We start from the raw sequence: 11971 nt of genomic DNA on the forward strand, positions 1-11971 counted from the left end.
CTTGGTCGCTATTTTGCTTGTCCCTTTACCTTAGAGACCAAAGGTCGTCGCTAATTAGCGACCAACTTTGGTCTCTAAGGTAAAAGGAAACAATATATCGACCAACTTTGGTCGCTTTAATATTCTAATAATATAAATTTAGTGACCAAAGTTGGTCTCTATATTTAAATTATATTTTTTTTATTTATTATTAATCAAAATATAGCGACCAACTTTGGTCTGTAAACCAAATATTATATTTTAAAATCTGGAAAATAGCGACCAAAGTTGGTCGCTTTTTTTTTTTTTAAATTTTTTAAATTTTTTTTAAACATAAGCGACCAAAATTGGTCGCTAATTTCAAGAATTTAATTGTTTTTTAAACGTAAGCAACCAAAATAGGTCGTTATTTTCCAGATTTTTTTAATAGAATAGCAACCAAAGTTGGTCGCTTTTTAGGAAATCTGGGTTAATTAGCGACCAACCTTGGTCGCTATTGCCCAGAAAATATTTTTTTAAAATAGAAAAGCGACCAAAGTTGGTCGCTTTTCTGGGTTTTATTTTGGTAGAAACTGCCTGTTTTGGCAGCTACACCACCTGCCAGCATACCAAATTCCCTATTACAAGCAACAACAACAACAATACAACCAACAACAAAAATAACACAACAACAACAACAACACAACAACAACATTAACAACAACATTAAAACCAACAAAGTATAAAGTTCTATAGAACTAACACATTAAGCTAACAAAACTAAGTTAACGCTTATTACAAGCTCATTCGAAAACCGGTTCTATTGTCTAGTTCAAAGTATATAAAGTACTCAAGGAGTGTTCTTTCAGCATCCTCGTCCGAAAGTTGGATTGTCTCGCCCGACTCATTAGGTGGCTGACTGCATATGAATTCCTCCAAGTCAGCTGTGAAGCGACCCTATAAGAAAAATTACATTGAATTAGTATTTCAAAATTTATATAAAATTAAATCAAAATACTTAATGAAAAGTAAAAAACTTACATGTACAGTCGAGGCTCGGCCCTCGACCCACCTTTCTGGATCAGTCTCTTTCTTCTTCTTTACAATACGAGTCTCATTGAATAGCTCATCTTGCTTTATTGGCATCATAAAGCTGTCTGGTGGCTTTGGTGATTATCCTCGTAGTACTATTACTCGTGATGAACTTGGATACAGAGAATAACTTGGATACAGTACCTGACATGGTGTGTCTTTGATCAATTGTTGTTCTCATTAGCGACAATGATGATGAGAAGGCAATGGCATGTGTTTCAGATAGTGATGGTGTAGGTAGGAATTTAATATTTCCTAAGCAGATAAAAGAAAAGGTTATAGAGGAATTCTCTACTTCATTTTCCAAGAGGAAAAGAAGTTTAATTGAGAGTGACAAGGTTGATGGTAATGGAAAGTTGTCCGTTGCTCATGGCAGTTCACGTAAAACGGGGATCATAAGACTCTGTGAGGACAAAGACGAAAGGAAGTTTTATTCTCAACTTTCTTCCAAGTCTGATCCGTACAAGCTTAATGGGATTGGTGATATTTCTTCGGATTCAGACAATGATTCGAGTGACAAAAGTATGGAAATGCTAATCAAAAGAATTAATGGTAAAACGTTTTTCTTGGAAGAGAAGGATGATGAACTCTGCATGAACATGATATTTGCACTTTATAGGCAGCAGATTTCTCCAAACTTCTCTTCCTTAGAGAAGCGTTTTACCTTTAATTCTTTTGATTAGCATTTCCATACTTTTGTCACTAAAATCATTGTCTGAATCTGAATAAATATCACCAATCTCATTAAGCTTGTACGGATCAGACTTGGAAGAAAGTTGAGAATAAAACATCCTTTCGTCTTTGTCATCACAGAGTCTTATGATTCCCGTTTTATGGGAACTGTCATGAGCAACGAGCAGCTTTCCATTACCATCAACCTTGTCACTCTCAATTAAACTTCTTTTCCTCTTGGAAAATGAAGTAGAGAATTCCTATATAACCTCTTCTTTTATCTGCTTATGAAATGTTAAATTCCTACCTACACCATCACTGTTTGAAACACATGCCATTGCATTCTCATCATCATTGTCGCTAATAAGAACAACAATTACAGACCCACTCTGCCAGGTACTGTATCTAAGTTATTCTTGATGGAAGTTCCATTGCATGTCTAATAAAGTCATCAACCCCTTCTATAAAATCCTCCCGCATTCTCCGCCGATTAGGATAAATCCTATTGTATATCCAAGTTATAAACTAAAATTCCAATACATAAACTAAAAGTCCTATTCATATCCTAAAGGCCCAATTCATGTCCTAAAAGTTCAATTCATATCCACAAAAGTTCAATTCATATCCTAAAATTTCAATTTATAAACTAAAATTCCAATACAAAAACTAAAAGTCCAATTCATATCCTAAAAGTCCAATTCATATCCTAAAGGCTCAATTCATATCCTAAAAGTTCAATTCATATCCACAAAAGTTCAATTCATATCCTAAATTTTCAATTTATAAACTAAAAATCCAATACATAAACTAAAAGTCCAATTCATATCCTAAAGTCTCAATTCATATCCTAAAGGTTCAACTCATATCTTTAAAAGTTCAATTCTTATCCTAAAATTTTAATTTATAAACTAAAATTCCAATACATAAATTAAAAGTCCAATTCATATCCTAAAGGCTCAATTCATATCCTAAAAGTTCAATTCATATCCACAAAAGTTCAATTCATATCCTAAAATTTCAATTTATAAACTAAAAGTCCAATTCATATCCTAAAGGTTCGATACATATCCTAAAGGCTCAATTCATATCCTAAAAGTTCAATTCATACAGAAAAATTTCAATTCATATCCTAAAGGCTCAATTCGTATCCTAAAAGTTCAATTCATACACAAAAATTTCAATTCATATCCTAAAGCCTCAATTCATATCCTAAAAGTTCAATTCATACACAAAAATTTCAATTCATATCCTAAAGGTTCAATTCATGTCCTAAAGGTTCAATTCATATCCTAAAGGTTCAACTCATATCCTAAAAAGTTCAATTCATATCCTAAAATTTCAATTTATAAACTAAAATTCCAATACATAAACTAAAAGTCCAATTCATATCCTAAAGGCTCAATTCATATCCTAAAAGTTCAATTCATATCCTAAAATTTCAATTTATAAACTAAAATTCCAATACATAAACTAAAAGTCCAATTCATATCCTAAAGGTTCAATCATATCCTAAAGGCTCAATTCATATCCTAAAAGTTCAATTCATACACAAAAATTTCAATTCATATCCTAAAGGCTCAATGTCACGACCCCAAATTCCCAAACCCGATCGTGATGGCGCCTCTCGTGAAGACAAGGCCAGCCAGACCAAACAGAACACCTCTTTTAAACAGTTAAATACCATAAACAGTTGTTAAACATGATATAATAGTCATAATTTACGGAAATAACGATAACAATAGGAGAAACCATCCCGACACAGCCCAAATCGGGGTGTCACAAGTCATGAGCAACTAAGAAATCCAGATATGAGTCTACTGAACACTAAATCCGGTGTAATAGTTCTAGAAACATGAAAATGATAAGATAGGGGAGGCACGGGGGCTGCGGACGCTGACAGCTACCTCGTAATCTCCAAATCACTGCCTGGACTGGGAGGATCAGCACTAAGGAGCGGTCTCTGCTATGCCTGAATCTGCACACACGGTGCAAGGGGTAATGTGAGTACTCCGACCCAGTGAGTAATAATTATAAATAATGGCTGAAAGTATGAAAGCACGTAAAGGCACAAAGCCATTCTATATTAAGCAGTAAAATTACTTAAAGCAGTAAATCAGGGAAGAACCCCAATGAAATCTCTGTAAAACAAGTAAAACATGTAATTTAGTAGGAAAATAACAAGTAGAAATCCGCCCCTCGGGCACAGTGTCAATCACTCAAAACAGTATCAGCCCCTCGGGCTCACTCTCAGATCAAATGGGTACCCGCGCTCACTGTGGGTGTGCAGACTCCGGAGGGGCCCCTTACGGCCCAAGCGCNTCCTTCGGCCTGCGAAGTAGCTGCTGCTGTGGTGGCTGAAACTGGCTGAGCCAGGCCAGTTCAAACTGTCAAGATCTGTGCCAAGGTCTCCTATAGACCCGGGATCACGATGGGCACAACTGGTGCCTGAACTGGTGCTGCTGGAGCCTGCTCCTGAGCTATGGAAACTGGTGGATCAACAGGTGCTGCCCTCGCTACTCTGCCTCTGCCACGACCACGACCGCATCCACGGCCTCTGGTGGCCTCAGTGGGTGGTACTGGTGGTCATCCACCTCGTCCGGTAGCGCGATTCCTCGCCATCTGCGAGAGAATAGAATAACAAAAGTTTAGCACTCGGATCAACAAGTTCGCACGACAAGAATTTCAAGAATGTGAGGTTTTTCCTAAAAGGTTCTGCAGCCTCTCGAAGATAAATATAGACATCTCCGTACCGATCCGCGAGACTCTACTAAACCCGCTCATGACTCGTGAGACCTAGTAACCTAGGCTCTGATACCAACTTGTCACGACTCTAAATTCTCAAACCCGGTCGTGATGGCGCCTCTCGTGAAGACTAGGCCAGCCAGACCAAACAGAACACCTCTTTTAAACAGTTAAATACCATAAACAGTTGTTAAACATGATATAATAGTCATAATTTACGGAAATAACGATAACAATAGGAGAAACCATCCCGACACAGCCCAAATCGGGGTGTCACAAGTCATGAGCAACTAAGAAATCCAGATATGAGTCTATTGAACACTAAATCTGGTACAATAGTTCTAGGAACATGAAAATGATAAGATAGGGGAGGCACGGGGGCTGCGGACGCTGACAACTACCTCGTAATCTCCAAATCACTGCCTGGACTGGGAGGATCAGCACTTAGGAGCGGTCTCTGCTATGCCTGAATCTACACACACGGTGCATGGAGTAATGTGAGTACTCCGACTCAGTGAGTAATAATTATAAATAATGGCTGAAAGTATGAAAGCATGTAAAGGCACAAAGCAATTCTATATTAAGCAGTAAAATTACTTAAAGCAGTAAATCAGCGAAGAACCCCAACGAACTCTCTGTAAAACAAGTAAAACAGGTAATTTAGTAGGTAAATAACAAGTAGAAATCCGCCCCTCGGGCACAGTATCAATCACTCAGAACAGCATCAGCCCCTCGGGCTCACTCTCAGATCAAATGGGTACCCGCGCTCACTGTGGGTGTGCAGACTCCGAAGGGGCCCCTTACGGCCCAAGCTCTATATCAAGCCACCTCGTGGCATCATCTCTCGGCACTCGGCCTCACAACACTCAAGCCACCTCGTGGCATATAAAAGTATCTCGGCCCTCTGCCTCATATCACTCAGAATATCCTCACATATGGCCCTCGGCCTCACTCAGTCCGAAAATCATCATAAGCCCCTCGGGCAGTAGCAAAACAGTAGTTCTCAGCCCAAAACATCATTTAGAAATATCATTTATGTTTCAAATCCGAGTAAAAGTGGCTGAGTTTGTAAAACAGTAGATATCAACAGGACTGAGTTCAAGTAGTAATTCAAAGCAGTGAGGAAATAGTGATAGAAATCCCCGAAGGGTTCAAATAACTGGCACGAAGCCCAAATATGGCAATCAGCCCAAATCATGATGATAACAAGTAAACTTCAGTCAAATACGCAGTAATTTCATCAATCGGGACGGACCAAGTCACCATCCCCAACGATGCTCTACCTCACACTCGCTATCCGGCGTGCAAGTCACCTCAATATAGCACTACGATGTGCAATTCCAGGGTTTCAAACCCTCAGGACATCATTTAACATCATTACTCACCTCGAACCGGCTAAATCTCTAGCTCGCTATGCCCTTGCCTCTCAAATCGGCCTCCTCGCGCGTCGAGTCTGACAAAAACCAGAACGAATACGTCACAATAGGCTAAGGGAACAAAACCCAAGCAAAAACAATCGAAAAATATCAAAAATCCCGAAATTAGCAAAACCCAAGCCCCCGGCCCACTTCTCGAAACTCAGAAATTTTTACATCATTAGAGACCTTATCTCCCCACGAGTTCGTACATATCAAAAACACAAGAATCGGAGTTCAATTGACCCCTCAAATCCCCAATTTAGACTCTCTTAATCTCAAGCCCTAAACCTCCATTTTTAGTCCAAAAATTCCTTAATTTTCTGTCCTAATTCATGAAATATCACCATAAAATTGCGTTTTAGGTCCAAAAATCCTTAACTTATCGAAGTTCCCTTGAAATCTCTCTTCAAAATTGCCCAAAAACTCTAAGTCCGAAGTTAAAATGAATAAACCCTTCAAAAATCGCAAAGAAGAACCATTTATACCTTCTGCCCAGTCATAATCGCATCTGCGGTCAATTACCCGCTTTTGCGGTACCGCTTCTGCGGTCATCTCTCCGCATCTGCGGAATTACTTAAATCCCGCCTAACCGCATTGCGGTCCAATAGCCGCATCTGCGGCTCCGCAGGTGCGATCACTATTCCGTATCTGCGGTTCCTGACCTCACTCCTCAAATCCGCATCTGCGGAAAATCCTTCGCACATGTGATGCCGCACCTGCTGTCCCCAAACCGCAGGTGCGAAAACACCAGAAGTAGCAGGAGTTCTGCAATTACACAAGTCCAAAACTCTTCCCGTTAGCCATCCGAAGCCACTCCGAGGCCCCCGGGACCTCAACCAAAAGCACCAACATGACTCAATACCTTATTCAAACTTGCTCCAATCATCAAAACACCTCTAACAACATCAAATTACCCAAAATTCATCGAATTCAAGCCTAAGTTTTCTAAAAACTTCCGAAATACGCTTTCGATCAAAAACCCAACCAAGCCACGTCCGAACGACCTGAAATTTTGCACACACATCCCAATTCACATAACGAAGCTACAGCAACTCTCGAAATTCCATTCCGACCCTCGGATCAAAATCTCACCTACCAACCGGAAATCGCCAAAATACTAAGTTCGCCAATTCAAGCCTAATTCTACACCGGATCTCCAAAACGAATTCCGATCACACTCCTAAGCCACAAATCACCTCCCGAAGCTAACCGAACCATCGGAACTCACATCCGAGCCCTCTAACACATAAGTCAACATCCGGTTGACTTTTCCAACTTAAACCTTCTTAAAAGAGACTAAGTGTCTCATTTCTTACCAAATCCAATCTGAACGCAAACTAAACAACTTGATCACATAAAACACGGATAACGAAGCATAAAGAAGCAGAAATGGGAAAAACGGAGCGGTAACTCATGAGACGAATGGTCGGGTCGTCACACTGTGTAAGCTGCTACTGTATCAGCTATAGATAATCTTCTACCGGGGTAATATTTATCCATAAAGGAGTACCGAAATGATAAGCTTCTTCAGGAGGCTTATTTCCAATAGAGTATCAAATAGATAAATATATTTACGGCGGAGTCCTATATGGATAATCTTCTTCAGGAAGCTTATTTACAACACAGTATTAAATGAACATCCATAATATAATATATTTATAGCAAAATGTTTATTTTTAAATTTTCTGCAGTTTGAGTGGACGAAGAAAGCGATAATATAGGTCGGTCACTTTCTCTACCCCGTTAAAGGGGGGGGGGGGGGTGCCCAAAGACAGCCAATGAGTGAGTTCTAAGTGGACTACTACTATAGGACGGGTACTAGCTAGAAGTTTGTAGAAGATGTTAGAGAGTGCTATACAGATTGCAATTTGGATAATGTTGGTAATATGACATCGACAAGAGAAATGCCACGTGTAAAAGAAGACCACTTTGTGGGGCCTTTTACAAATTCTATTAAAAGGATCATGCAGCAAATTGGATGAAACATCTAGTAGCTAAGAGTAGAAAGAGCAGAAGAAGAGTAAGTAATTAGTGATGGCAATTAGTGCGGTGATGAGTTCATTTAGTCTCAAGCCCTCTCCCTTCACAGTGGAAAAGAGAGCAGTGCGTGGCCTGCCATCAATAGGAAGGTCTTCTTCATCCTCCCGGTTCAGAGTTGAGGCCAGTGGTGGCAAGAAGATCAAGACCGACAAGCCTTATGGTCCGTATGTCTATTATTTTTAATGAAAGATATTTTTAGAATTTTTGGTACTAAAATGTCTATGTACTAGTTGGAGTAAGTAATGACATTTAGGAAAATTATCTTGTCTCTTACTCTTACGAGGAAAATACTCGAAAATGACTTTTTTTGCTGAAAACATTTTTTTGCAAAATTACTTTTTGGTATCTTGGGCCTTGCATGTTTGCATTTTCACTCTTTATTTTTCCCAGCATTTTAGATTAGACTGTCCTTTTACAATATATAGATTCTTATTTCTAATTTTCCTTAGTAGAGTCTTTCAGTGTGGTTTTTCCTTTTGGTTACTGCGAATACATCTGAAAGAGATAGAATATTATGCAAAAAAAATATATTTGCTGATTGATATGACAATTGGTATGTAAATTAATTAGGAATTAATGGAGGCATGAACTTGGAAGATGGTGTTGATGCCTCAGGCCGGAGGGCAAAGGTTTGTCCCTAGACTTCACACACTTTCTCTACATAACATGTCATGCACATTTATGGGAAAACGAAGCAAGAATGTTACCTCGGTCAAATCCAATAACTTTGTGTATTTATATTAAGAAACATCAAATATGCAAAAAAGATTCATATTCAAAACATAGTTACTAACCCTTAATGTTACTGTTATCCTAGAATTTAGAACCAATAAAGCTCAAATAGACACTATTTTTTGGTGACTGCATTTGTTCGATGGTACCTCCCCTCCCCCCTCCCCCCTCTTTTTGTTTTCCTCCGTTCCCGGTAGCATTGGCTGACACTTAAATCTAACATGATCATTATGAAAATCATATCTGAATTTTCAAGAAGATTGTGTACAAAACTAATTTGTTTATGTAAAGCAATTGTTAGGACTATGTAATTAAAGGAATGGTGTAGAAGTAGAAAAACTTTATGAGATCTTTACGTATTGATGAAAAAACTAATAAGGGGTAATAAAGTTACTAATTAATAGATTCGGACTATCACATGTAATGATCATATTAAAATGGTGGCTATGTGCAGGGAAAGGGTGTTTACCAATTCGTGAACAAATATGGAGCTAATGTTGATGGATACAGGTTGGTGATTCTGATTATAAATTCCCAATAGTAGATAATGATACCCCGTAGATTACTCTAAAATTGAAGCATTAATTCATATAAATACTTTGATTAAAATGCAGTCCTATCTATAACCCAGATGAATGGTCCCCGAGTGGCGATGTCTATGTTGGCGGTATAACTGCAATTATGATTATTATAACATTATTTTTACTTCTAACAATTAAATAACCAAGCTTTCATTTCTTTACTAAATAATGTAGTCAGTATAATTGAAAATTGCAGGTACCACTGGCTTAGCCGTTTGGGCTGTCACGTTGGCTGGCATTCTTGCAGGAGGTGCACTACTTGTATACAACACAAGTGCTTTGGCACAGTAGATCATTATGCCTACATAAATTAAGTTGTATCCAAGCTAGTCAATTAAGTACTTTGTAAAGTAAAGCAATGACGAATGCACGAATTTGGCTAAGAACGTTCAAGATTTAATTTATATGTATAAAAAATATAGTATTTAACTTGATCTTATATTACTATAGTTTCTGCCTCGGTTACATCCAATATGCATGTTGTTTTGCTTGGATTACTGGATGATGAAATTTAAAAGTACGTTTAGTGGAATAGCAACTCGTTAAATGCTAGTCATGGCAGAAGAGTTCTCCTCGTATCCGAACAACTTCTTTTCTTCAGATACTTCTAGTTGCGGAAAAAACCAAAGGGTCAATTAAATCCAAAATATAAAATAATAAGACCATCTTTTAACTTATTTGTGGTTGTAACTTGTAAGAATCTTTCCATAAGACCGTTCAGATTAACTGTTCATAGTTTTTATATATATATATATATATATATATATATATATAACAATATCAAAATTTAGAAATCAAATTCGCCATGTGCTTCTATCTTCATAAATAGGTGATGAATTACGATATGATCTGTCATAACCAACAGTTTGACAAAATGTGTTAGAACACAATGGCGGAGCTATAGGAGTTCGGGATTATACTTGTTTTAAGTTATTGGGTTTTAAATTAATAATTTATACATATCCATTGAATTTCTTAATATAAGTATTTCAATAAAAGCTATTGATTCGGTCGAACACTGTAGCTCCGCATTTGTTAGAACAAGATGTGCAGAACTCAAATAAATCTCTGATCAGATAAATATCTAATGTTTAATTCAGCACTAAAATATTTATCGAAGTTAAAAAGATGAGCACCAAAATAATACTATATTTGGAAGACATGGAGAAAGGAACAGTAAGAGGAAGATTTAGTAAAAGAGAACGTGGAGAATTTGTCTGAAGAAAAATATGTAATAGGCTAATCTCTCTCTTTTTTTTTTTTTTGGTTAATTATTAGGCTAATCTCACTATACTCTGTTTGACATGACACATTTAAATTTAAGGGAGGAAAGAGCTTATTACCACTCTTTAGGCACGTTTTTTTTTTCCTGTGAGTTAGATAATTATATAACATAGCAAAAATAGTTACACTATTGTTTGAGAGCTACTGCTCCCGATTGTTGCGCTAACATTGTCTTGCATTACAAGGGGGTTCCCCCTGGTTTTACGTACAAAAACAGTTCCTAGGATATCTGCCCACAGGACCTTGTTTACAAACACCGGAGAAATTCTCAAAAAATTTGTCCTATCAAATAACTTTTTTTCTGCTCCTTTCTTTGCAGGGAGGTCCGCCACCTGGTTTAGTTCTCTGAAATTATGTCCTAGTGCTGGATTTTCCAGTTGCTCCATCAATGACCTGCATTCAAAGATAATAGAGTTATAATGCAGGTTTCCCTCATTTAGTATTCTCACAACCTGTTCAGAATCAGTGCATATTTGTAGAGGTGTGAGTTTGTGTTCAAGTTTTATTGTGAGACCCTGCCATAGAGCTTGGAGTTCAGCCTCTAAGCCGGTGGTATGTGGTAGGCCTCTCATATAACCTAGTACCTAGTCACCCCATTCCTTATGACACCCCTAGTTCCTCCTACTTTTGATTTTTTGCAAGCACCCCCATCAGTGTTAAGCTTGTAGGAGCCTGAAGGAGGTAGCTCCTAATTGATGTGGATTACAGTTGTTTCACCTTTATCCCTGTGTTGGACAGCCACATGGTAGTATTCAGTGGCTCTAGCAATGGTTTGTTTAACAAGGGCAAGGTTCTTTTTCTTTTCAAAAAGATTGTTGTTTCTTGTGAGCTATAGGCTCCAAAAATAGAAAGGCTTGAACTGCATGTTCTTGACCTTGTCCCATGTATCTTCCCAGTGGATCATTGAGAACACAGGGTATGGATGGGAGGTCTTGTTAGCACACTCTAGTGTTATGGACCGCCGGAATGCTCTGGCATTTGAGCATTCAAAGAAGATATGATTGATGCCTTCCACTCCAGAGGAGCAGAAATGACATATTGGGCTTACATTTAAGCCTATGCTGCTTAAATGCTTGGCAGTGGGAAGTCTGTTATGTTGCATCATCCAAGTGAAGCATTTTATCTTATTAAGAACCTTTAGTTTCCAAATCCAGTTGAAGGTATCATCATGGTTTGAATTGGAGTCTAGCTCAGAGCTAAACAGGTTGTAGGCAGATTTGGAGCTGAACAACCCATTACCATTGAGGTTCTAGATGAGCTTATCCATAGAGTTTGTAGAAATAGGGATGAAGGTGGATTGAATAACACACTTATTGTCCCTAGGAATGGGGTAGTGGATAGCATCAGATTTACATTCCCATTGTTGAGGATGGAGCTGATATTAATGGTCAAGTCAGAGTTGTGCCAAGGCCCCTGGAGGATTGTGTTGAGGGGCTGCATATGGGGGATCCA

At 38.2% G+C, this 11971-nt stretch overlaps 1 protein-coding gene across 1 annotated transcript; it reads left to right on the forward strand.

The window, feature by feature from the left end:
* Window positions 1-7851: 7851 nt before the first annotated feature.
* On the forward strand, window positions 7852-9693 carry LOC109213563 (photosystem II 10 kDa polypeptide, chloroplastic-like). Its single transcript, XM_019377376.1, has 5 exons — window positions 7852-8082; window positions 8493-8551; window positions 9109-9164; window positions 9269-9321; window positions 9432-9693. The coding sequence occupies exons 1-5, from the start codon at window positions 7917-7919 to the stop codon at window positions 9524-9526; spliced, it is 429 nt and encodes a 142-aa protein (XP_019232921.1). The 5' UTR covers window positions 7852-7916; the 3' UTR covers window positions 9527-9693.
* The last annotated feature ends 2278 nt before the right edge of the window (window positions 9694-11971 follow it).

The sequence above is a fragment of the Nicotiana attenuata genome, unplaced genomic scaffold, assembly GCF_001879085.1.
Source record: "Nicotiana attenuata strain UT unplaced genomic scaffold, NIATTr2, whole genome shotgun sequence".
Taxonomy (NCBI): Eukaryota; Viridiplantae; Streptophyta; class Magnoliopsida; order Solanales; family Solanaceae; genus Nicotiana; species Nicotiana attenuata.

What these genes read in the sequence shown, in the direction of transcription:
- LOC109213563 (XM_019377376.1), top strand. Translation starts at nt 7,917, where the DNA reads ATGGCAATTAGTGCGGTGATGAGTTCATTTAGTCTCAAGCCCTCTCCC. An exon ending in CAAGACCGACAAGCCTTATG is followed by an intron (nt 8,083 to 8,492) that starts GTCCGTATGTCT and finishes TAAATTAATTAG; the next exon opens with GAATTAATGGAGGCATGAAC. An exon ending in CCTCAGGCCGGAGGGCAAAG is followed by an intron (nt 8,552 to 9,108) that starts GTTTGTCCCTAG and finishes GGCTATGTGCAG; the next exon opens with GGAAAGGGTGTTTACCAATT.